At 53.4% G+C, this 23,306-nt stretch overlaps 9 protein-coding genes across 9 annotated transcripts; 4 read left to right on the top strand and 5 right to left on the bottom strand.

Moving 5' to 3' along the window:
• Window positions 1-144: 144 nt before the first annotated feature.
• Window positions 145-1,649, bottom strand: GSK1 (Glycogen synthase kinase 1; the record flags this gene model as incomplete). Its single annotated transcript, XM_051451004.1, has 7 exons — window positions 145-284; window positions 332-536; window positions 592-785; window positions 834-1,188; window positions 1,243-1,326; window positions 1,375-1,547; window positions 1,604-1,649. The coding sequence occupies 7 exons, from the start codon at window positions 1,647-1,649 to the stop codon at window positions 145-147; spliced, it is 1,197 nt and encodes a 398-aa protein (XP_051297901.1).
• Window positions 1,650-5,982: 4,333 nt separating this feature from the next.
• J4E86_010507 (uncharacterized protein) lies at window positions 5,983-6,755 on the bottom strand (the record flags this gene model as incomplete). Its single annotated transcript, XM_051451005.1, has 2 exons — window positions 5,983-6,564; window positions 6,687-6,755. 2 exons carry the CDS (start codon window positions 6,753-6,755, stop codon window positions 5,983-5,985), a joined length of 651 nt encoding a protein of 216 aa, XP_051297902.1.
• Window positions 6,756-7,191: 436 nt separating this feature from the next.
• On the top strand, window positions 7,192-8,725 carry J4E86_010508 (uncharacterized protein; the record flags this gene model as incomplete). The annotated part of the gene is made up of 3 exons (XM_051451006.1): window positions 7,192-7,323; window positions 7,372-7,833; window positions 7,886-8,725. The coding sequence occupies 3 exons, from the start codon at window positions 7,192-7,194 to the stop codon at window positions 8,723-8,725; spliced, it is 1,434 nt and encodes a 477-aa protein (XP_051297903.1).
• Window positions 8,726-9,242: 517 nt separating this feature from the next.
• J4E86_010509 (uncharacterized protein) lies at window positions 9,243-10,295 on the bottom strand (the record flags this gene model as incomplete). The annotated part of the gene is made up of 1 exon (XM_051451007.1): window positions 9,243-10,295. The coding sequence occupies one exon, from the start codon at window positions 10,293-10,295 to the stop codon at window positions 9,243-9,245; it is 1,053 nt and encodes a 350-aa protein (XP_051297904.1).
• Window positions 10,296-14,066: 3,771 nt separating this feature from the next.
• J4E86_010510 (uncharacterized protein) lies at window positions 14,067-15,170 on the top strand (the record flags this gene model as incomplete). Its single annotated transcript, XM_051451008.1, has 1 exon — window positions 14,067-15,170. The coding sequence occupies one exon, from the start codon at window positions 14,067-14,069 to the stop codon at window positions 15,168-15,170; it is 1,104 nt and encodes a 367-aa protein (XP_051297905.1).
• A 436-nt stretch (window positions 15,171-15,606) lies between these two features.
• On the top strand, window positions 15,607-17,064 carry J4E86_010511 (uncharacterized protein; the record flags this gene model as incomplete). The annotated part of the gene is made up of 2 exons (XM_051451009.1): window positions 15,607-16,216; window positions 16,265-17,064. 2 exons carry the CDS (start codon window positions 15,607-15,609, stop codon window positions 17,062-17,064), a joined length of 1,410 nt encoding a protein of 469 aa, XP_051297906.1.
• A 415-nt stretch (window positions 17,065-17,479) lies between these two features.
• Window positions 17,480-19,042, bottom strand: J4E86_010512 (uncharacterized protein; the record flags this gene model as incomplete). The annotated part of the gene is made up of 2 exons (XM_051451010.1): window positions 17,480-18,968; window positions 19,023-19,042. The coding sequence occupies 2 exons, from the start codon at window positions 19,040-19,042 to the stop codon at window positions 17,480-17,482; spliced, it is 1,509 nt and encodes a 502-aa protein (XP_051297907.1).
• Window positions 19,043-19,274: 232 nt separating this feature from the next.
• Window positions 19,275-21,411, top strand: J4E86_010513 (uncharacterized protein; the record flags this gene model as incomplete). The annotated part of the gene is made up of 2 exons (XM_051451011.1): window positions 19,275-19,415; window positions 19,528-21,411. The coding sequence occupies 2 exons, from the start codon at window positions 19,275-19,277 to the stop codon at window positions 21,409-21,411; spliced, it is 2,025 nt and encodes a 674-aa protein (XP_051297908.1).
• A 1,546-nt stretch (window positions 21,412-22,957) lies between these two features.
• Window positions 22,958-23,290, bottom strand: J4E86_010514 (uncharacterized protein; the record flags this gene model as incomplete). The annotated part of the gene is made up of 2 exons (XM_051451012.1): window positions 22,958-23,002; window positions 23,063-23,290. The coding sequence occupies 2 exons, from the start codon at window positions 23,288-23,290 to the stop codon at window positions 22,958-22,960; spliced, it is 273 nt and encodes a 90-aa protein (XP_051297909.1).
• Between the last annotated feature and the right edge of the window lie 16 nt (window positions 23,291-23,306).

Raw genomic sequence — 23,306 nt, forward strand, 5'->3', positions numbered from 1 at the left:
CGTAGTATACACCTGATAAAACCGACGCCCAATTGAGACTCCATTTTGCATCTCTCCGGACGGAAAAGCTTTGTGCTCCGGTCCAGAGAGGATCAGAAGCCGCCGCATGAATGAATGGTATCGTGTCGTGTGATAGCAGAGGGCTTAATCCAGCCTGGCTATCATCTGATCCCGCGTTAATGGCTTGAAGTTCGGCGATTCGAAGTCGAGGCCACGGGCGGCTAGTGTCGCGCGGATGTGCTGCGGTACCAGCTGGTTGTTGAGGTGAGGAGCGATGGACAATTCTGGAAACATTAGACCTTGCATCTCGTAGGACCCGAAACAAACTTACCGTGGTGAGTGAAGTTGTACAGCTCAGGCATATCACGAGTGGCTCCGTTGGGGTGACGTGAGTCTGGGAGACGCGTGTTCGGGTCCCTCAGCTCGTCAAAGAAGGGGTGTACCATGGCATCGATGGCCGAAAGGCGCTGAGTTGGCGTGTACTCGAGGAGTTTGGAGATCAAATCGATCGCGTTGGGATCAGCCTTCCGGAACACCTAGTCCATGTAAGTAAAAATCACGCGGCTACCGGGGATGCATCGCTCAACATACCTTACTGAACGGGTGAGGCTTAATCTGGGGGAACTTGTGCTCCATGTAGTTCGGGTTCATGGTGCGGATCTGGTCGCGGGTAGGCGTTCCTAGAACCTTGATGATCTCCACCAGCTGGTCGATACCTGACTCTCCCGGGAACAATGGCTGTCCAAGCATGAGCTCCGCCATGACGCAACCCGTAGACCAGACATCTGTACAGTATTAGCACGGGCTCCCGCTCATTACAGCACAACACATACCGATCTTGGTAGTGTAGTTTGTCGCTCCGAAAATCAGCTCAGGCGCACGGTAGTACCTGGAGCAGATGTACGAAACGTTGGGCTCATTCTCGACCAAGATCTTGGCGCTTCCGAAATCGCACAGCTTTAGGACACCGGTTGAGGGGTCTAGCAGGAGGTTCTGGGGCTTGATGTCCCTGTGGCAGATACCCTGCGAGTGAATGTAGGCGAGCGAGCGGAAGAGCTGGTAGATGTACAGCTTGACTTCGAGGATGGGCATAACCGACTTCATCTTGTTGAAGTAGCGCGAAGCACGGTACACGGTCTCGGGAACGAACTCAAGAACGAGATTCAGGTACACCTCGTCTTTCTGTGGCTGAAACGGTTAGCTACACGAAATGCACGCACGCGCTTGCTTGCAGACACGTACCCGCTCGCCGTTGTTGTAGAAGAAGGCCTTGAGCTCGACAATGTTGGGATGTCGGACAATGCGCATAATCTGGAGTTCGCGGTTCTGCGGGGGTCAGCTGGGGCTGCATGTCATGATGGCGCGCAGACGCACCTTGAAGCGCTTGTCTTGCAGGACACGCTTGATGGCCGCATCTTCACCACTAGGCGACAGCTTGGTCTGGAAGACGACGCCGAAAGAGCCGTTGCCGACAATCTTGCACTGCGTGTATGCGAGGTCCTTGTAGTCGCCGGTCAGGCCGTCCTGGACCTTTTCGCGGATAACTTCTGCGGGAGGGTGAGCATGAGGCCAATTACGCGGCGGGATCACGGGGGGCACTTACCACCCATTCTTAGCGATGAGAAGGCCGATGGCCGGTTCTGGCTCATTGTTTGGTGTTATGCGTGTGGGAGGGGCTCCGGCAGCGCTGCGCGGATTGCTGGGGAACTGGAGGGCGGGCGGCAGGGCAGTTGAGTGTGGGCGAGGAGTGGTGTCGGGCGGGCTGAGGCGGAGCAGATAGGGTTGTAGGCGCGAGGTCGAGTGTCAAGAGGGCGTGGTCCCGCGTGCCGTCTGTGCAGTACCAGGTGACGCTTGTTGTGGCTGACGGAGCTAAGGAACAAGGAAGGCGCAGGTCGACCCCTCAGCAACGATGCTCGGGCGGCAGTCACAGCAGGTGGTGGGAAGGGGGTGAAGGAGAATTGAGGGCGGAGATGGAGAGCTTGTGAAGGTGCGAGGAAAGGCGACGATGGGGTTGAGTGACGGCAGTGCTGGGGATTAAGGGCGGGGCACTGCTAGTGCGAAATTGGGTGCCAACGTGATCAGAAGGCCTGCAATTCACCTACTTGTCAGCGCAGACCAGCCCAGCGGCGTCTAAGCTGCTCGAGGGAGCAGCGTACAGTAATCGCCCGGTGCAGGAATCACGGACCTGCAGGAAACGGGGGGATGGGATAGGATGCAGATGATAGCTTCTCGTGGAGCCTTATAGTAATGTAATACACAGGGCTGCTCTGGCGGCGGCAGGAGCATGCGAGCGCGCCTGCTTGAAACAGACGTCAGCACACGACAGTGAGTGTGCTCTGCCAGCCGTCGCCAGCGGCCTCACATACGACATCGCCAACATTCAACATGACCATTGCGTCTGCAGCTGCGGACGCCGGCCTGCACGTGAGGCATCAGATTTCTTCCCAGCACGCCGTCATGCCGCCTGAAATGAGCTGCACCCACTTGCTCGCTGGCGCGTGGCTGAGACGCACTCCAATCATGGCCGGGCCTTGCTGTGCTTATACTAACCTGGCCGTACGAGCTGTGAATACCTGCCCGGCGATAGGCTGCGCGGCTCTAGCAGGCAGTGAGTAGCTGCTATACTGCGTTTGACATGCGACGACCGTTCGTTCCCATTGAGACGTTATGGCCTGAGCAAGACCCTCTTTCCTCTCCAGGGCCCACGACGCCTCTGCCCTTAGCGAGCGTCGCTCAACACTGTGCGAATGCTCGACTCCGTCAGCCAATTCCATGCTGCGGACGCCTGAGCGCCCGCGGCAGCAATTTCATGCACCGCGCTGTTCGAGCAACCACAACCTTGTCTTTGTTTGCACCACCGCCCGTCAATCAAAGCCGCCGCCGCCGCACTTTCGTGTCCACGACGTACCAGGACTCTCGCGAGAGTACAGGGGTCGGTAGCCGCAGAAAAGTCTTCCGACTGGCGTTGAAGAAGCTGATATCCGACTCAACAATATGGCTTTTTCCAAACTCTGACCGCACCCTTGCGGCCTGCTGCAAAACCAAGTCCCCCTGCACGCCGCCCTGTCGCCTCGTCCTGCTGCATCGTCATTCTGCTCGAGGCCCCGGCCACGCCCTCGTGGCCTGCAGCTCCACTTGGAGGGCAGCTGATGTTCTCTCGCGCCCTGGTCCTGGCGCCCCCCTCTTCGTCTACAGCCGAATGCCCGGGCGACCCAGAGGCGTGGCGTGTTATTGTGGTGCATATCCTTTCACAGCCGCCCAGCCCAGCGACTCACTATGCCCTTCTGGTCTCGTGAAATGCCACTCCACCGTTTGTGCACGCTTCCATCTTGACCGGCAGCCAGCTGCACCAAGCGGATGCGCATCAAGTCAACGACACCGCTGCTCTCGGATGTCCAGGGCCCACTGGCCGGTGTGAACCACTGCTCGGTGCGGGTTACACACGCGCACCTTTAAACCCGAATCGGCCGCACTTGCAGCAACCGACATCGTTGCAAACTATTCATGACGCTTGTGTTCCCCTCTTCGCCTCTCCCGCACTTGGTGCTGCAAGGCACGTGCAAATCGCGCGCGCAACATGTTCCAGGCGCCGCCAACAGCCATGCCTCGAACGACGATGGACATCACGTACAAGTCCATCTGCAGGCTACTGAGATAGATCGGGCTGAAACAATTCCTACAGATTTTGCATTTGGCGCTTGCTGTGTGGGTAGGCTAGTCGAGCTACACTATCGATGCCCGACTGCCGCTCATACGTCAACATGCAGTGAGCATGCCGTTCGGAAATCCGACCCACCCTATTGGCTTTGGTCATGTGACTTGAGGGCTCTCGACGGCGATATTCCCAGCCGCTGCAGACGACCGCTCGACCTTGAGAATGGCCAAAACCAGTGTGATGTGCCCCACTATTGCCGTCATTACTACCCATCCTCACCCGTTCCACTCACGAGCAGTCCAGGTTCTCTTCGAGCCCGAGCTGGGCGCAAGCACACTCTCTGAATCCGTCACTTGACGTTTGCTCAAGCTCACTACGACCCAAACCGTTCCTAACATGAAAATAGATTACTGGTCCCGAGGAATCGTAGATCAAGCCCATGAAGCACCACATCGATCCACAGCAACACTGTGTGACGAAGCCTCCCGCTCTGTCTCAGATCTGGTGGCGGGAGTCCATATGTAAAGCGACGGACAAGAATACGCAGGCCTAGACATCTGGACTTTATCAGCCTGTCGAACTTGGATACGATACGATCTGCGCGACCACGATATGTACCCCCAATCCACTTAAAGTAGAGCACGCATATGGACTTCAGCCTTACGGAGTATCCGGCCGACTTGTCATACCCGACGATCGGACTATGCCGGTCCACCTATATGGTTGAATATTCGGAGATTTTCATCGCTGATAGCGCGCAACCATGCGGTACAGGATGAGCACCTATTTTAAATGAAGACAATAGAGTATGCACGATGGTTGTACCACGAGCTATATTCGGCTACCGACATCGGCCGGAGACCTCGCCACACTCGTCTGCAGCTGTCATGTCGGATCCGTAGCAGCCCACTCAACATCGTGGTTACATTGTCACGGTTGAGCGCACACATCTCATGCATTCATCCGGTTCTGCACCAGAATAGCGACACGCAGCTGTCCGGGCGGATGATACCATTCTGTCAGTTAACTCGTACGCCCAAGACTATTATTGGCCCTATCTGGTGTCTGTGTACACCACAAGCAGGCGGGACGACCTTCTCAGACACCATTTGGTCGTTGTAGGAAGCATTCCGCGGGTACACATCCGCGCTCACCGACAGAAGTGTAACCCTCATCTTCCAAAGTCTAACAATTCTTTACCAGGCTACTGGCACTGCTATTGCATCAATTGACCCACGGTCTGGTGTCTTGGCACTAAGAACAGTTACACAATACGTTTTACTCGTTTCCTACAACATACCCGTTTGATCCGGTCTGCGACAAGCAACCCTTCCGGAATTGAAGCCCAGCAACGAGGACCGAGCAACGTTATAGCCTTGCGATTTATGTCACCGTTACAGGTCTATCCTCATCACAAGCTGTACGAGGTAGCACCCTTCACATCTCACTACTACGTTGCTATGAGAGTTAAACAACGTATATCCGACTTCAGCTACATCTCAAAACTGCGACGTGGAATCAGAATAGAGTCGCTCACGTTTCTCTCCGACCCAACGACTAGTCACTGCTGACTATCAAAATTCATTGGGTCAGGTTACACTTCAAGTCGTGATCTTCTGAGAATTTCCGATGGAATGTCAGCATACAATCAAACCTCAACCAAAGTACATCGTAACATAGATAAGACAGCGTGGGAAGAACCACAAAGGACTCCCGGAACCCCTTCACTACTGGTATGGAAACCGTTCATTGGCTGGTCTTGAAAGCCAGAACTCCTCTGGATCCAGCTTCTCGGCTCTCAAACGCTCCTCAAGCACCTCATCACTAACGGTCCTTCTTCCCTCCATAACCTGCAGCAGGCCCTTATAATAAGAATCCCAATAGTCCTCCAACTCAACATCACGGTGTCCAAACCATATATCCGTCAACTGCCGTTCCTCAATCATTTCTTCATAAACACGCATGCGTCCTATATCCCCTACGTCCCACGTCTCCCAACCAGGGACTTGAAACACAATGCTCTCCTCATCCTCGAGGATATGGTGTTCATTGTGAAGAGTTAACCCAAGCTCCTCTCCGCCTTGATGAACGAAACGTGAGAGGTCAAAAGGACGTTTGGAGGAATACGCTTTGTAGCAGCGACCCTTAGTATGTTGTTCGCGATAACGACGTCGACAGTATTCTTCATCCCACAAGAGAGGATATTCATACTTCCGGTAAGCCGCCAACACAGCCCTCCGCTGCCAGTGAAAATGTTTACGCAAGTAATGGTATACAGCTGCCATCTCCACCCTCGGCTCTACATCCCCTCCCAAAGTAGGTACAAACTATCCAAGAAGCTTGTCCCGGAATGTCCGCATCACCATTTCCTCAGTAAAGAGCCTGGTGAAGAGTTCTCTCCAAGCGAAAGAAAATTCCCACGGCGAGGCATCGGTGTTGATGGATAGATTGGGGATGACAACAGAGCTCCTTATACCGCCTTTTGAGTAGCCTTTGTTCAACGTGCCGTTGCCGAAGTGCACGATGATGTTGGAATCGAATTGCTCCCAGGGATGTCTTTCGATGTTTCCTGTGGCGTGTTCGTACCAGTGGTTGGGCATGTCGGTGAGACGAAGACCGGTACGTTCAGTAAATACCACGATATCTGCACCGTTGTTCCTTGAGGCATCTTTCTGGAGGGTGCGAGGCGGTGTGGGGGCTGTGAAATTCACGAGGGGGCATGAGCCATAGTCATGTGGGATTTCGAATGATAGCTTGGGGACCCAGTGGGCGAGGAAATGTTGCTCGAGGTGCGCTTTGTGGTGGCGGGTTATGTGGCGTAGGTTTGTCCATTGGTAGGCTGGGTCGTGGGAATGGAGGGTGATGAGGGTGGTGATGATTTGGTCGATGGGCTCGCGGGGGAAAGCCGGCTACGATGTCATTGCTAGCAAACATGGATTGAAGATGTGGCTACTGGGCGGGTACATGTCTAGGTGTTCGACTAATAGGCTTGTAACTGCTGAAGCGCGATGAGTCAATTATTGATACATACTCGTGTTATGATCATAGAGTCAATGACCTCTCTAACTAGATTTAATGGATTCTCTAACGGCAATTGCATGAGTGCTGTGATGACCCATATGAATTCCCATAGCTACGTTGATGTACGCATGCGTTCATATAGCCTCTTGCGGAGGTTGGACTGTGCGCCACGCGTAACGGTGGCGTCGCGTCCATTGCAGCTATCGCCAAGTACAACCGCAGCATCTACAACGACATGACCATCATCAATGCCTCGGCCAACGATACCCTTTTCAAAGATACGTTTGCCATCGGCAAAGCACCTAGGCATCACGTCTGCGTGGTGTGAGACAGCCAAGTTACGAGGTCCAAAGCGGAGGTGGTGCATCCCGTACCTCGGCAACTCTTAGCTCCCAACATCAATGACCGAAGCAGTAGCCACGGACGACTCGTCTCCGCATCTTTTGTTAAACTACCCCGGATTTCCTCTCTGAACCCTTCTTCCCTACCTCATCCTCTCTTCATATCACGCAATCATGTCTGTACCGTACGACCGCGCCTACGATCTGCTTAGCAACAGCAAGGATGGCCATATCTCCGCCTCACAGCGCATTCCCGTCATCGCGCGGCCTTTTGTCAGCGAGAGGGCGGCGAAGACACTCGACCTTGTAGGTGACTTGGCAAGCTCTGGATAACTACATGCTAACTGTTCATAGGTAGAGAAGTTCGTCGAAGAAGAGTGCATCCCCGCCGACGCCGTATACGTTCGCCAGATTGGCCAGACCGTCCAAGAGCGCTTCTCGTCACATCCATCCATCATCGAAGACCTGAAGAAGAGGGCACAAGAGCTTGGACTATGGAACATGTTCCTGCCCAAGGCACACTTCAAGGAGGGTGCTGGCTTCAGCAACCTGGAGTACGGCCTCATGGCTGAGTACCTGGGCAAGAGCCGGACCGCTTCCGAGGCTGTCAACTGCGCTGCTCCCGATACTGGCAACATGGAGGTTATTGCCAAGTATGGTACCGAGGCACAGAAGAGGCAGTGGCTGGACCCGCTGCTGAGGGGCGAGATTCGCTCTGCGTTCTTGATGACAGAGCCTCAGGTTGCGTCGAGTGATGCTACCAACATTGAGATGACTATCAAGAAGGATGGTGACCATTACGTCCTGAACGGCCAGGTCAGTTACCCTTTGTCCCTCCTTCCTTTACCACGTTACTAACAACCCTCAGAAATGGTGGTCATCCGGCATTGGCGACCCTCGCTGCAAGATCTTCATCGTCCTCGGAAAGACCGACCCCAACAACTCAGACAAGTACAAGCAACAATCCGTCATCCTCGTTCCCAACACCACCCCCGGTGTCACAGTCCACCGCATGTTGTCAGTCATGGGTTTCGACGACGCACCCCACGGCCACGGCCACGTGACCTTTGAGAACGTCCGCGTCCCCGCCAGCAACATGGTGCTCGGCGAAGGCCGCGGCTTCGAAATCATCCAAGGCCGTCTCGGACCTGGACGTATCCACCACGCCATGCGCAGCATCGGGTCCGCCGAGAAGGCGCTAGAATGGTTCCTCGCCCGCATCAACGACGAGCGCAAGAAGCCGTTCGGCGAGCTCCTCAACAAACACGGCATCATGCTCGAGCGCGTCGCACGCTCCCGTATCGAAATCGACGCCGCCCGCCTCTCCGTCCTCAACGCCGCCATCAAGATCGACGAAACAAACGCCAAGGGCGCGCTTAAAGAAATCGCCGAAGTCAAGGTGCTCGTCCCTGAAGTCAACCTCAAGGTTATCGACTGGGCCATGCAGGCCTACGGTGGTGCAGGTGTGAGTCAAGATACCCCGCTTGCGCAGATGTGGTCGAGTGGCCGTACGATGAGGATCGTGGACGGACCCGATGAGGTGCATCTGTTGCAGCTGGGTAAGAATGAGAATAAGAGGGGTCTTGCGCATAAGGCGAGGATTGAGGCGCAGCAGAAGAAGGGCGAGGAGCTGTGTAGGCAGTATGGGATTGAGCCGAGGGATCCTTTGTACCTTAACAGGACGAGTGGGGAGGCTAGTAAGCTGTAGATGATCGTCTTGGTTGATCAGACAGTGCTGCAATGATGATGAACTTGCATTCAATCTGCTGGCTGTTGTGAACATTATCTGTGATGCGTCTGTTGAATGCTCGGTTTACTTTATGCTATGGGTGTTCGAGCTCTTCGATTTAGGCTGCTTGGGATCGGTGATGAGGGTTGTTGCAAAGGTTCACTCAAAGCCGCTCGTACGACAAATTGCAATGGGTCGCTGATTGGGTTCACCTAGGGTTGATGACAAGCTATAGGAACCAGACGATGATCATTGAACTCTGGCGTCGCGAAGACACGCACACAGCAGAGTGGGTAAGCGATGGGCATATATTACGTTCGCTACTTAGTATAAGGAAATCATGTTGAGAACAGTGTCGTTTTGATAGAAGAAAGTGATCCAAAACGCCCGTGAGACCAATTTGTCATCGCCTTACTGGCTTGTCTGATGTTGAATGATCGACTATGAAAGCCATACGAATAGAGAAAGAAAACAGGCTCAATGGGAACCCCCTCGTTCATGAGAACAAGGTTCCAAAGTCTGGCATCTCAGATCCAGCCCACTGTCCACCCATGTTGATGAAACTCGTTTGTTGGCTCGCTACGACCCTAGCATGTAGTTCGTCAGCGAGAGCTTTCGCAGCGTATTGCCGATTATCTTCTGCCAGAATAACGGCGCGTCGATGTTGTTCGTTGTCGTTTGCAAGAAGATCCGCGCCTTTGCTAACAAGGAATCTCATCATCTCGACGCGACCATGTTCTGTGGCGCCTTCAAACGCCGTTCTCCCGTCGCAAAAGGCCGGTGGGGCGTTGACATCGGCTCCTGCATCTAATAAAATACTTGCAATGTTGACATTTCCCGAAATTGCGGCTAGCTGAAGGGCTGTTGCGCCTGATCGGGTTGATGGCGGCTCGTTCGGATCGACTCCGTGGCCTAGGAGGTACTCTACGATTTCCTGACTTGCGACCTGTGCTGCTGCCTGTAGTGGTGTCCGAATGACGCTTCCCATGGCTGGTAGCGATATGTTTGCGCCGGCTTGATGCAGCTTATGAACCGTCTTTAGAGAATCTAGGTAAATTGCAGAGAGTAGACAGGTCATGTTGCCGCGTTCAGAGTCTCTGTACACCACAGTGCTGTGGTCCTTGACCATAGACAAAAGGAGTTCAAACATTGCGTCGGCACCGTTGCCTTCAGAATGGAGACGTATCGCTTCGCCAAGTGGACTGGTCCATACGGTATTCGATTCGAAACGGCGACCATCGAAACAACTTCGCCCGTGATCTTTCGCGACAGGCCCAGAAAGATTGATGTGGAAGGCAAAAAGACTGAACAGCCGCGCGTTCTTACTTCGTATTGTCTGGTATAGAGCATCGCAGCCATGATTCTTTGCACCATTTGGGTACCGACTCTGGAAAGCATGTAGCAGCACCGCGCTGATTTCTGGCAGGTCAAGTACAGCGCACACGAAGAGGGCACTGTTGTCGAATGGGTCTGCCCCTATCTGCAACAACTCTTCAATCAGGGCAATGTTCTTTTTGATGGCAGCAGCGGTAAGAGGCGTCAAGATCATTGTTTCTGATGGTGATTCAGTCCGAAAAATACCTCGATAAGATGTAAGTCGCGAGTGATACAGAACAGCTTGTGTACCATGAGCCATCAAATCGCTTACTAGAGTCATGTCGTCTTTCAATATTGCCGCGCTGAGGGGTGTAAGATACCAGGACGCATCGCGCCCACGCGGATGTAAGCCTGGATCTAGGTTCCATCCCGGGAACTGCTTGTAGTTCACGTGGAAAAGCGCGTTGACAGGGAACTCAAGCGAGAGTATGTGACCGATGGCCGTTCGATTGCCCCATCGTAGAACCTCAAATAGTATACTATTCGCGTAATACTGTTCGTCCTGATAAGGCGGAATTTTGCCGTTACGAATCTCCGTCTCAACCGTAGCGGTCAGGTCGAAACAATTGGCCAGCATCCTCACAGCTGTCAACTGCTTGTTTCCGATTGCTAGTTCAAGACACCGTGTCGTCGGTTTGACCCCCACAGACAGCAGCTTTTCGATAATATGATGTTGGTCTTCTTCTAGGGCAGTCTGAAGCGCTTCTTCTATTCCTGGTAATTTTCCCGGAAAGCTTTCCAGTGCCAGAAGCTGTTCGATGAGAGTGCTGTTGCCAACTTTACACGCTGCTACAAAAGCCGAGACAAAGCCGGCCGGTTGATCGGACAACTTCTCGATAAATCCTTGCTCTTGTAAAATTCCAAAAGCTTCTGTCGATCGACTCGTGACTGACTCACCTAGAGCCGTACAGGTCTGATCCCGATGGTATATCGCATCGTATTTCCGCCAATAAATAGTCGATCTCTCGACATACGGTCTCGATCGCTGGGCATTAGGGTCCACACCACATTTCAGAAAGTCTTTGACGAATCTCAGATCGTTCCTTCGTACAGCACTGATCAAACAGTGGACATTTGGTTTTGCTCCTGAGGTAAGCAGAATAGCACATGCGGATGAGTGGTTGCGTAGTACCGCAACAGCGAGCGATTCCGATAGTACATACTCCCAAAGTTCTTGATGGCTAATATAGTCAGATGACGCTCGCTCAATGATAGTGTTGATTATGCTGGAGAGTGAATCATCCCAGTCTTGTCGTAGAAGAACTATCGGTAAACCTTCGTAGATGAAGAATGCGTTGAAGCTCTGATCTAGACATGAGGTGACTAGAAGCTGCAGTTCATCCAAGTTGCAACTTTCCATTCGTGCCACAGCTGAATCTGGATCGATGTTTAGACCCCGAGCAATCAACAGCCGTAAGATAGGGACTCTTGAAATGGAAAACTGTTCTTGGGCCTTCCATGGCCTGAACCCAACACTGGTTAGGAATGATCTGCCCTTTTGCCGGTTGGGATCAGCGCCATGATCAAGAAGAACTTCCGTTGCCTGAATATGTCCATAGAGACTCGTGTACTCCAATGGATAGTAATGGGATTCTCCAAGTAATACAGATCGATTTACGAGACTACCTGAGTCTATGCTCAGGATTCCATTCAGAATTGCTCCGTCCCCTAGGAATAGCGCTGCTCGGAACACACTCTGTATTAAGGCCAGATGGTAGGGTATTTGAGTAGACTCGATGATACTGCTGAGAACAGTGGGTCCAAGAGAGAAGAAGTGCTTTATCCCTGCCTTGAAAAATCGGTCGAGTTCCGTTTTCGGCTTGTCAAGTGTACGAACAACGTCGTCATGGTTGATCAGGTGTTGGAGGACCATGTATACGACCTGATGATCGATGCTCTGTTCGCGAAGAAGGGGCAGCGCGCTCGGATGAGACATGCTTATGATGGCAGATTCAATAGCAGCGCTGTTGCCGAAAAGGATCATGTGAGCTGCCAGTGAAGCTCTTGGAAATAGGCGCGAGATAACAGGTATCATCGAGGTTGCAAAATCCGGTACAGCAAGATCGCTTAACAGGTCTGTCGCATGTGATGGAAAGCTGTTTAGGACGTCCCAAGCGGAGTCGCACAGTCCATATACACTTGGGGTCGCATCGTAAGATGATGTATGATTCTGGGTAAAGATTGATCCAACTTCGCAGCGAAACACGGGAAATGGAATCGTGACACTAGACATCGAGACCGATGAGAGATCCTGCCTTAGGCTACTTGAGGTTGATGAGACGAGGCCGAGCGCTCGAGGACTGAGCGGAGCGGATTGAATAGCAGAGCGATGGGGAGAGGAGGTCCTTATCGCAATGTTGCGGAAATTGACCTCAGGTGCTTCGATATGTCCCTCCGTATTCAGATCGTCCCCTTCGTAGCCTTCAAGTATCGATGCTTGGTTGTTTCGATCATGTGCAGATGCGTATTTGAAAGAACGCCATTTCTTGAGCTTCGTCTCGTATTGTGCCTTGCTGCCGTCAGGTCAACGTTGCGACCTAAAGTGAGACGAAGGTTTTAGTCATGCACTCACGTTGCAGAGAAACCATGTTGGAAGTACATGATATCTTTGACACCACCAGGAGCTGTCAGGGGCCTATTTTCTGAAAGATACAGGCGCAAAATGGTGGATTTGTGCCGGTCCCATATCTGGTCGGGAATGCGTCGCGAGTATCTGTTCTCCGGCATGATTAGGGCGGATAAAACTGTTGAAAGACTCAAGGTTCGATCGACGCGCGCAGAAGCATCGATGTGAGCGCAAATATGAAGATGAGAGGAAGAAGAATGTTTGAACACCAGGCTGATAGCGGGGCACTTGTCGGATACGTGAGGGACTGCATCACGTGAATGGCGCCTGCCAGCCCTGGGTCCTGTTGGCAAAATCCGATTTCAGCCACATCGTGCATGCATGCCTAACCAATGGTATCTGCAGTACTTACCGATATATGCAATGTATATAACAGAATCTGGTTTGAAGCTCACACCGGTGGTTGATTCGTCGAAACTGCAACGACTGCGCCTGCTCAAATGAGATTTCGGCACATGCAGCCTGTTCAAAATCAAATTCCGACATGCTGAACCTCGTCGATTCGAGATTCTAACGTGTGTAGCCTCGTACATTCAGGATCTCGGCACGCTCAGCCTCTGCCAAATGGGATTGCACCACACCTAGCCTGATCTGTATCGCGACGCGAAGCTGAAATCCTAAACACCAGCTGCTTTCGTCAATTCTGAACATGAGAACTATGGCAGAAATCTGCTTTCCCAGCATATATGATAGACCGGCGAAGACGTTGATGCACCCACCAACGCGCACATCTTATGATGACCTGGTCAAAAGATAACACAATATCCGTTCTCGCTCTTCTCGCAACATGTATACCGATGTTCATCCTGATGGCTACATGTCTGCTTCGTCAGAGAAGACGGCGTGCTAGGAAGCAACGTAGGTGACTAGCCGAGGAAACCGCGACAGCAACGATACTGACAAAGACAGCCCGTACAGACGTTGAAGCGCCGTCTGTATTGCCTCACTTGCAGTCTTTCCGTTACGGGCCGGTTCGCAGGGAGTCTGCACTCATGGCATTGATTCTAGTCCAGAGGGAGGTGCAGTTTGCGGATCGTGGGTCATATCAGGCGATGGGGGTTTGTTGAAAAAAGCAAATGTCGCGTCTTCTTAGTTTCCTCAGCTGCAGAGTCCTTAGAGAAGCCGTTTTGGGGGATTTTGGTGCCATCTGTGTAGTTGATGTTGGATTGGAGATGAGATGGTTTTGTTACACGGGGCTGATAGCTGCCGACCTGGGCAGGCGCGGAATACTTCCGCTAGCGCGAACGCGTAATTGAGAGGCTCAAGCACGCGATCAATGCATGAGGTTCACTTCGCGCCAAACCACACTTCAACGACATGCCACCTCACAGTAGAGGGGAGTCCCTTCCTTCAGGTTTCTATTCGAAGTCTACGCCCAATTTGCCTACCTTGACGTCATTTGATGGTCAAAGTCGCGATGACAGTGCCATAGCATCCCCTCCACGCTCCGCGACTCGTCCAGGAGCAACTCCTCTATCGCCAATATCGAATAGCGCTCTCTCCGAGGCGGCGTCTGTAGAGGACAACCAAGATGTAGACGAGGACCCTTTCATGGTGGAGGACGTAGTCAGCGAAGATGAAGAGGACGAAGAGGAGCCAGCGCCTACGTCTCGACCATTACAAACCTCTAAATCGTATAGTCATCTCCCGCGACATACTGCGACTGCGCTATTCCCACCCTTCTACAACAGGCCCCCGACTCCGCTACCGCCATCTCCATCATTGACCTCGCTACTTCGCCCCGCGTTCAGCCGTCCAACCTCGAGGCCTACGACACCAGACTCGTCGGATGTGGAAGGATATACTAGAGCTGGCTCGCATACCACAGGCACAAGCACACCCACGAATCTCGCGAGCTCGGCACGGCATGCGCCGACGGTACCCCGGGCCTCGCCGAAAGTGCCTACATACGAATACTACGGCTTTGCACTGTACCTGGGGAGCTCCGCCGCGTTCCTGATGTACATCCTCTGGGCTTATGTACCAGCTCCGATGCTGCACCAGATGGGCATTCACTACTACCCGAACCGGTGGTGGGCGCTCGCGGTGCCGTGCTGGCTGGTGGTGCTAGTCATCTACATCTACGTTGCCCTTGCAAGCTACAACACGCGCTACCTCACACTACCGCTGAGCAGCTGCGAGAACCTCGTCGATGAATGCGCACAGATAGCCGTTGTCGATCGCATGACTGGGCAGATAGTACGCGACCCGGTGCTAGTCACAGACAAGCTACCCGACAAGGACAAGGAAAAGGGCACTAGAGCCAGTGCACCTCCCAGCCGACGAAGCTCTTTCTCGGCATATCAATTTAGCGCACAAGATGAGGTGGACTGGAAAGGCTTCTGGAGCACGGGAACAGATGCCGTAATGGATGTGCCAATTGGCGGCGTCTGCGAGATACTCTACGGCCGCGACAGATGAATAACGTATCGTCATTCTGACTACTACTTATTCAGCGCGAATGTCATTCTCGGCCAAAGATACCTTGTGCGCGGAAAAAGCTTGTCGCGGGCAGTGGGTCGCTCTAACCCCCACTTACACCTGCCCCTCCCGAACTGCGAGATTCGGAAAGAACCATGCTTGTCAGGCAAGCGCCCCGCTACATCATGAGCTGTTTGTTCTTCGGATTGGGCGGATGGCTCCTGCTATCTAGCTGCTGTAGCTTAATCCCGAGCTTGGTTTACTTACTCAGCGGGGCATGCAGCGAGATAGCTGGTATAAGTCCTTCCTGACGTCCGCCTTTACTCTTTCCCCATCCCACCTCTGCTCGTGAGATTCGCCGCCTTGCCCTAGGTTTAATTGCTTCACTCGCTTCCGTGAACAGCTTCCTTCGTTGACAAGCGTTCAATTGCTCACCATGAAGTCTGTTGTCGCGCTTTCCGCTCTCTCCATGCTCGCTGGTGCCGAGGCAGCTGAGACCGTACTTGGAGCTTACATCTTCCACCGCCATGGCGACCGTACACCAAAGGCTCTTGCTCCCACCAACCTGACTGCTCTTGGTTACGAACAGGTCTACACATCTGGCCAGTACTACCGCTCACGTTACCTGTCTGGCGACTCCAAGATCCACGGTATCAGCGAGGATGAAGTCAAGCTGTCCCAGCTTCAGGTCCAAGCACCCGTCGACAATGTTCTCCAGAACTCAGCCATGGGTTTCCTCCAGGGACTCTACCCCCCTGTTCAGACGGTTCAGACTCTTGCCAATGGCCAGAGCGTACAAGCGCCAATGGATGGCTACCAGCTCATCCCAGTCAACACCATCGAGACCGGCTCCGGCTCTGAGGACAATGGCTGGCTGCAGGATGCGTCGAGCTGCCAGAACGCAAAGACCAGCTCAAACTCCTACTTCGACAGTGAGGCGTACAAGAGCCTTGCGTCCAGCTCCAAGGACTTCTACTCCTCTATCGTTCCTTCGATGAACGGCGTGGTTAGCGATGAGCAAGTGTCTTTCAAGAACGCCTACGTCGGTATGTCTCGTCCCAATCCTCATGTACAAGCTAAACTAACATGAACAGTCTACGACACCATCCACGTAGCCGAGATTCACAACTCCAGCATCCCCAACTCCGACGCCCTAACCAACACCACCCTCACCCAGCTCCGCACTCTCGCCGACGCCCACGAGTGGGGTCTCGCCTACAACGCCAGCGACAACATGCGCGCAGTCGCTGGTATGCAACTCGCAGGAGAAATCCTCGAATACATGAACAACATCATCAGCACCTCCGGCTCCAAGAAGTTCGGCATCCAATTCGGCGCCTACGCAACCTTCATGTCCTTCTTCGGTCTCGCCGACCTGCAGAAAGTCAGCGACGACTTCACTGGCGTTGTCGACTACGCTAGCTCTATGGTCTTCGAGCTGTTCACCAACGCAAATGTTGACTCTGGTTTCCCCAACGGAGATGACCTGCAAGTCCGCTTCCTGTTCCACAACGGCACGGCTAGCAACACCAGTGAACCCACCGTCTTCCCCCTCTTCGGCGGCAGCGAGAACGCGGTGTCGTGGACTACCTTCCAGGACAAGCTGAATGAGTTTGCTATTACTACTACGGAGCAGTGGTGCACTAAGTGTGGTAACACTGCTGGAGCTTGCGCTGCGTTCGTCAAGGACAATGGCGCTACTACTGCTCAGCAGAGTGGAAACGGTAGCAGCGATATGTCGCCTGCGGTTGGTGGCGTCATTGGTGCTTTTGTTACGCTGGCTGTTGTTCTGGGCTCGCTCGCGGTGCTTATGCTGGTCGGTGGATTCAGGCTTGTTAGCAAGAAGGCGCTGCAGAGGGGTGTTGCGCAGAGCAGTGTTGAGCCTAAGGCTTAGGGTCCGCTTGGGTGAGACGACGTGTTGTATGGTAGTGAAGCGAAGGATGGAGAATTTCACATCAGTATCTGGACGTGGTATGGTATGAAAAAGGAACGTACAAGAGGTGTCACGATGTATATGAGATCAACAAATGAATGAGAACGCTGAAGGATATATTGCCAAAGTCTTCGTCTAGGTCCTTCAGGAGGTAAATGGTCGGCATTGACTGTCTGTCTACATCTTGAAGAACCTAGGCTAAGCATTTGGCAGTGTATATTTTCCGTTCATCTCTTCATTCCACTGTATACTTGTAATACGGGTATAACATGTCCCAGCCTATGATCCAGATCCCTTTTACCCATCCACCAAAACGCCAGCAAATGCATGAAGTCATCTATATCATAACGCGAAGTGAAAAGAAGATTCCTCCTCCCTAGACCTTCAACACACTAAACCTATCCTGCGGCTTAACCTTCGGCGCACCCAACCCCTTCCTCACCTCATCCAACTGCTCCATACCACTCTGCTGCTTGCCCTTCTTAACCCTTCTTCCACTCTTTCCGGCAGTATGATGGCTCCCCAGAAAGTCATCCATGATACTATCGAAATCGCCACGCAGCGGCGGCGCCTCACTACTCGACCACCCACTCATACCGCTCATTTTGCTCATGCCGCTCATCTTCGACATACCACTAACCATGGAAGCAGAGTCGTCGTAGCCGTAGTCATCTTCGGGGAAACCATCGTCGTCAGCGTATTCTTCTTCGATCTTGTCGAAGCGCTGGTCGAGCAGTGTGAGGCCTTCTGTGCGGTGCAGCGCGGAGGAAGACATGGAGTATCCCGATGTGGACGTTTTGGCGCCTTTGCGCTTCTTGCGGCGGCCGCCGGCTGTTAGGGCTGAGGCGCCTGTTATGAAAGATTGGTTGTCTGTTGCTGCGGCGGCACCATTTCTAGGGTTCCCGGGAGTGGGTTTGGCGGCTTTCACGTCTTGTTTGAACTTTTTGAATTCATCCAGGTACGCCATATCTGCTGCGTCGGCGGGGGCGGGCGCTTCGTCTGGAGCGGGGAGGGAGGATGGGTCTGTGGGGTCCGCTAAAGGTTTCTGAGCGCGCAGCTTGGGGGACGAGGCTTTGATTGTGTCGTCGGTTTCCCAGCCTGGGTCTTCTTCTGAAAGGAAGCGGTCCATGGGGTCTCTATCGTCGGTCTCGTCGTCAAAGAGGTCGGCGCTGTCCCATTCTCGTTGGTCGACTTCGAAGCCGTCTTGGGCGAGTTCGTTGAAGATGTCCTCGTCGTCCTCGACGTAGGCTTCGTCTTCGAGCGCTTCGAGCACTTCGCGTAGGCGCGGGTCCATGTCTGGTTGGAAGCCTTTGAGGGCATCGGGGATGTTCTGCTGGTCTTGGTAGGTTGTCTTGCGCACGAACTCTGAGGGCGCCATGTCTTCTCCGAATAGCTCGCTCGCGCTGCTGATGTTGCTGCTCACGCTGAGATCGGCCTGGCTTCTGCTGTCGTTCAGCGATGCGTCGCGCAGCATATCCGCCAAGTCCATCTTTTGCTTTCCCTTCTTCTCCGCCTTGGGCTCAATGAAGTAGGAGTCGCCGCTGCCCGAGCCCAGGTCGCGCATGTGCTGCATGTAGTCGTACTCGGTGTCGTCGTAGTAGATACCGTAGTTGGCGGCTTCACCCTCGTTCTTCCGTACTTGGGCGCCATATTCGCTTTCTAGTTCGCGTCTCGACTTGATCTTGCTGCGTCCTGTCGCGGCCGAGTATTGCGACGCACGCGAACTTCCTGCGGGCTCGTCCGTTTCGCGTTGGTTCGGTGCGGCCCTCTCGGCAAAGACCATCTGCGGGGCATCTTCGTCGTGGATCCGGGGGTCATTTTGGGCGCGGTGGACGAGACGGAAGTTGGTCGCGTTCTTCTTATCGCTGTCGCGGGGTTAGCGGGGTACTTCAAATGCGCCTCTCAATTTCTCGACTCACATGAACTTTCGGCGAGGCATCTTGGCGGCTTATGTGAGAGTTGCGGTTAGGTCGTATGGCAGTGGCGAGTGTGTTGTTGTGGAAGTCTGGGGAAGGCGCGCTTACAAAAGGGTCTTCGAAAAATAATTTAGGCGAGGCAATCGGTGAATGACGTGGTGGGGCAACTTCCGTCGCAACTTTCTCTTTCCACTCACCCCTCTATTTGGGCCAAAAACGCCACAACCACACGATACAGCACCGTCAACCGCAAATATGGTGCTCGCGAAATCCAAAAAGAGCGTCGGGCTGGGTAACAGCCTGATGAACGACAGGTTCAGCAAGGGAAAGGGCGACAATCTGCGGAAGGGCAACTTCAACGCCGGTATCGAGCGAACCGGTCAGAATGGCGAGAAGGTGTGTTACATCCACGATGATTATGCTTGGGATATTGCGCATGCGTAGGAACAGTGCGCAATGTTCTGGGTGGCACCCAGTAGAGCACGCGACTCATACTAACATCCTTAAGTACATCACCAACGAGAAGAAAGAGGCGTCGTACATGAAGATGCGCTCCGTCACCGAACAAGGCGCCCTCGACGACTTCCTCTCCACTGCAGAATTGGCCGGAACCGACTTCACCGCCGAGAAGATGAACAACGTCAAGATTATCCACAAGGACCAGAAGAACCCATACCTCCTCTCGCCGCTTGAGGAGCGCAACGTCACCAAGAAGCACAAGGAAAACAGGAACCGACTGACTGTACCGAGGCGACCCCACTGGGACAAGGACACTACACCACAAGAGTTGGACGAGAAAGAGAGGGCATCGTTGTTACAGTGGCGAAGAGGCTTGGCGGAGCTGCAAGAGAACAACGATCTTCTCCTCACACCGTTCGAGCGCAATCTCGAAGTCTGGAGGCAGTTGTGGCGTGTCATTGAACGGTCGGATCTGGTCGTGCAGATTGTGGACGCCCGTAACCCGCTCATGTTCCGGTCAGAGGATTTGGAGGACTACGTCAAGGAGGTGGACCCGAAGAAGAACAATCTGTTGCTGGTCAACAAGGCGGATATGATGACGCTGGAGCAACGGAAAGCTTGGGCCGACTACTTCACCGAAGCTGGCATCAACTACAAGTTCTTCTCGGCTGAACTCGCCAAAGAGATGAACGAGGCTCGTGCTGAGTTGGAGGCAAGCGACGACGAGTCGGACGATGCCGGCGACTCTGACGAGCTTGTGACTGATGAAGGCGAAGACTTCGAGGAAGAAGACGACAAACTCGCAAAAGAAGCCAAGAAGATTGACCTGCAAGACAAGCAGGAAGAGATGGAAAAGTGGGTGGACGAAGAGACTGTCGACGTACCGGGCGCGAGCCAAGCAGAGGCGGACGGCGATGAGCGCACGCGGATACTAACAACAGAGGACCTTGAAGCCCTGTTCCTTCAACATGCGCCTGATGTTGATACCGGACCAAACGGCGAGCCGCGAAAGACGTCGATTGGTCTTGTCGGATACCCCAACGTCGGAAAGTCGTCCACGATCAACGCGTTGATTGGCGCAAAGAAGGTGTCGGTTTCTGCAACACCCGGAAAGACCAAGCACTTCCAGACCATCCATCTCAGCGACAAGGTCATGCTCTGCGACTGCCCTGGTCTAGTGTTCCCCAACTTCGCCACAACCAAAGCCGAGCTCGTGTGTGCTGGTGTACTGCCGATCGACCAACTTCGCGAGTACACTGGGCCCGCAGGTCTTGTCGCACGTCGCATCCCGCAACCCTTCCTTGAAGCGCTCTACGGAATGAAGATCCACCCTCGACCGATGGAAGAGGGTGGAACTGGTATTCTGACATCCGAGGAAATCCTACGTGCCTACGCCATCGCCAGGGGCTTCTCCACTCAGGGTCTTGGTCAGCCAGACGAGTCTCGAGCGGCGCGATACATCCTCAAGGACTACGTCAAGGGCAAGATTCTCTTCTGCCACCCTCCACCCACCGACCCACCGCTAGACCCCAAGCACTTCAACCGCGAACTCTACGACGTCGACCATCTTCCCGCCAAGCGCCGACATCACCCTCTCGCATCCCTGCCCGGCAACACCTCCCTCGCCGGTGCACTGGACGATGATATGTCGCTGATGGACGACGAGCTCGACGCTGGCGTACCCGTCCAAGGAGAGAAGACACAACGCATGGACAAACGCTTCTTCGGTCCCGGGCAAGGTATGGGACGGGTTAACCAACCTTTCCACTACAAATACAGTGAGCAGGGTAAGGAGCTCAGTGGCAGGAAAGCTAAGATGGTCGCTGCACTCGAGGCAGACGTTGATCCAACGGAGATGAAGATGAACAGCAAGAAGCACTTCAAGGCCAACAAGAGGAGGGCGAAGAAGGTGCGGTCTGAGTATGTTGATTAAATGTCGATGGGAACAAGGAAGGAAAAGGGAAAAGGGAAAAGGGAAAAGGGAAAAGGGAAAAGGGAAAAGGGAAAAGGGAAAAGGGAACATGGATGGGAGGTTATGAATGCATGATCGGCGTTTGGATCTGTTTCTTGGGATGATATACCGGGAATTCAATGCATAGAATATAAAAGTCATGTTATCAACAATATCCCATGCGTTGATGCTACGTGCGGCTTATATGATCCTTCTTATTCGAGATAGTTCGCTGGACTATGTCTGTTCAGGTGGTGGCTGTGGCAGAGAGCAGGCGCTGGGTCGCAACTTCACGCAGGTCCACCAAGTCATTGGTGCTATTTGCTGAAATCCACGCCAAGCCAAAACTTGCCTAATCGGGATTGCTGTCACGTTTTCTTCGAGACTTGGTACAAAAGTCGCCAGAACACGTGGGATTTATTTGATGCGTTGTAATGTTTGGATGTCACTATAATCCATGGTCCATTGGGAAACTGCCAGATTAGGACAGGGTCTGGCGAACCTGGGAGTGAATGTGTGTTGTCGCAGCCCTGGAGCACCTGGGCAGACTCGACAGTTTTATGCCACGGGACCAGATGTTCTTTGCCCGCTTAGATGATGTATTTTCCTCGGGCTTTTATATCTAGATGAGGAGGGCGAGATGTTGCAGTTAAGGTTTCAACATAGCGACAGTACCGAACGTCGTCCAGTCCGCGGGCGGTACGTCGGCATGGCTGAGTATGCGGGATACGTTCTGCGCAACCAATGTGCATTTGGTTTTCAAAGCTGCATGTTCTGGCGTTGCGCGACACTGTCGACCTCATGGCGGGCCTTTGCACTGCAATCTTTAGCGCGGAAGAGCAGGTCAGAAAGCAAGGCTGAGAAGTAGCCTTTGCTGCGCCGTAGTGACCGGACAGCAAATGCGCAACATTGGATGGGTAATATTGCACTGCGATCTCTAGCGAGCACGAGCCGTTGCTGGCTTCAGAGATGTAGAATCGGGCTGTGTGCATGATGAATGGCAGGGGTGTAACCAATGGCAAGTGCTATCTCGTTCAAAGTTTCACCGAAAGGATCTCACGTATGCAGGATCATGCCAAAAATGGGTCTGACCAAAAGTATCCAAGGGTGCACTGCAAACTCTAGCGCGGACGAGCAGGTAGGATGACGAGGCTAAGCTGACGAAGCTGTACGATTCCAGGCATGACAAGCGAGCGGTTCTGCACTGCAATCCTTAGCGTAAAGGTGCAGACAGTACACTTCCGAATGAGGCATCAAGCTCTTGAACGCGGGGACATATTTGTGGTTTGATCATGAATCGCATTTTCTAATAAACACCAAAACATCTAGCCCATGTCTAAAATTGAACGCCCAAGAGTTGAGACACCACTTCATAAAGCGATCCTCCAAAGAAAGAGAAGAAATCATCGGAAGACCCAGAATGAGCAAAGTAGAAATCCAGCAAAGCCCCTGCGAACAGTCCTCCTGTAGCTCCCATCCCCGTCCCCTGAAAAATTGTTGCATGCCTCGAAATGTGTGACCGATCTGTTTATGCGACGCTGGCGCAGTTGAGGGCGTTGACGTTGACGATACCCTGTTGGTGTTGCAGATTAGTATGAGTTGATGGAGGCGAGCGTGAAAGGGGATAACTCACATCCTTTTGGTCACCGATGTCGCAGCAGCGGATGCTGCCATCGCAGCCGGGCTGCTGGACGCTGATAGGGAGAGTGACGCACTCAAGGGCGCCGACGAGCGCATCCTTGGAAGCGCAGCAGACTGCCCTCTCGTTTCCGCCCTTGCAGATGGTGTTTCCGTTGCCGTTGCCTTGGGGAACAGCGGAGACGGCGACAGCCAGGGAGAGGATGGTGATGAAGAACTGCATGTTGAAGTTGTTGTTG

The sequence above is a fragment of the Alternaria arbusti genome, assembly GCF_024043155.1.
Source record: "Alternaria arbusti strain BMP 1465 chromosome Unknown scaffold_22, whole genome shotgun sequence".
Lineage (NCBI taxonomy): Eukaryota > Fungi > Ascomycota > Dothideomycetes > Pleosporales > Pleosporaceae > Alternaria > Alternaria arbusti.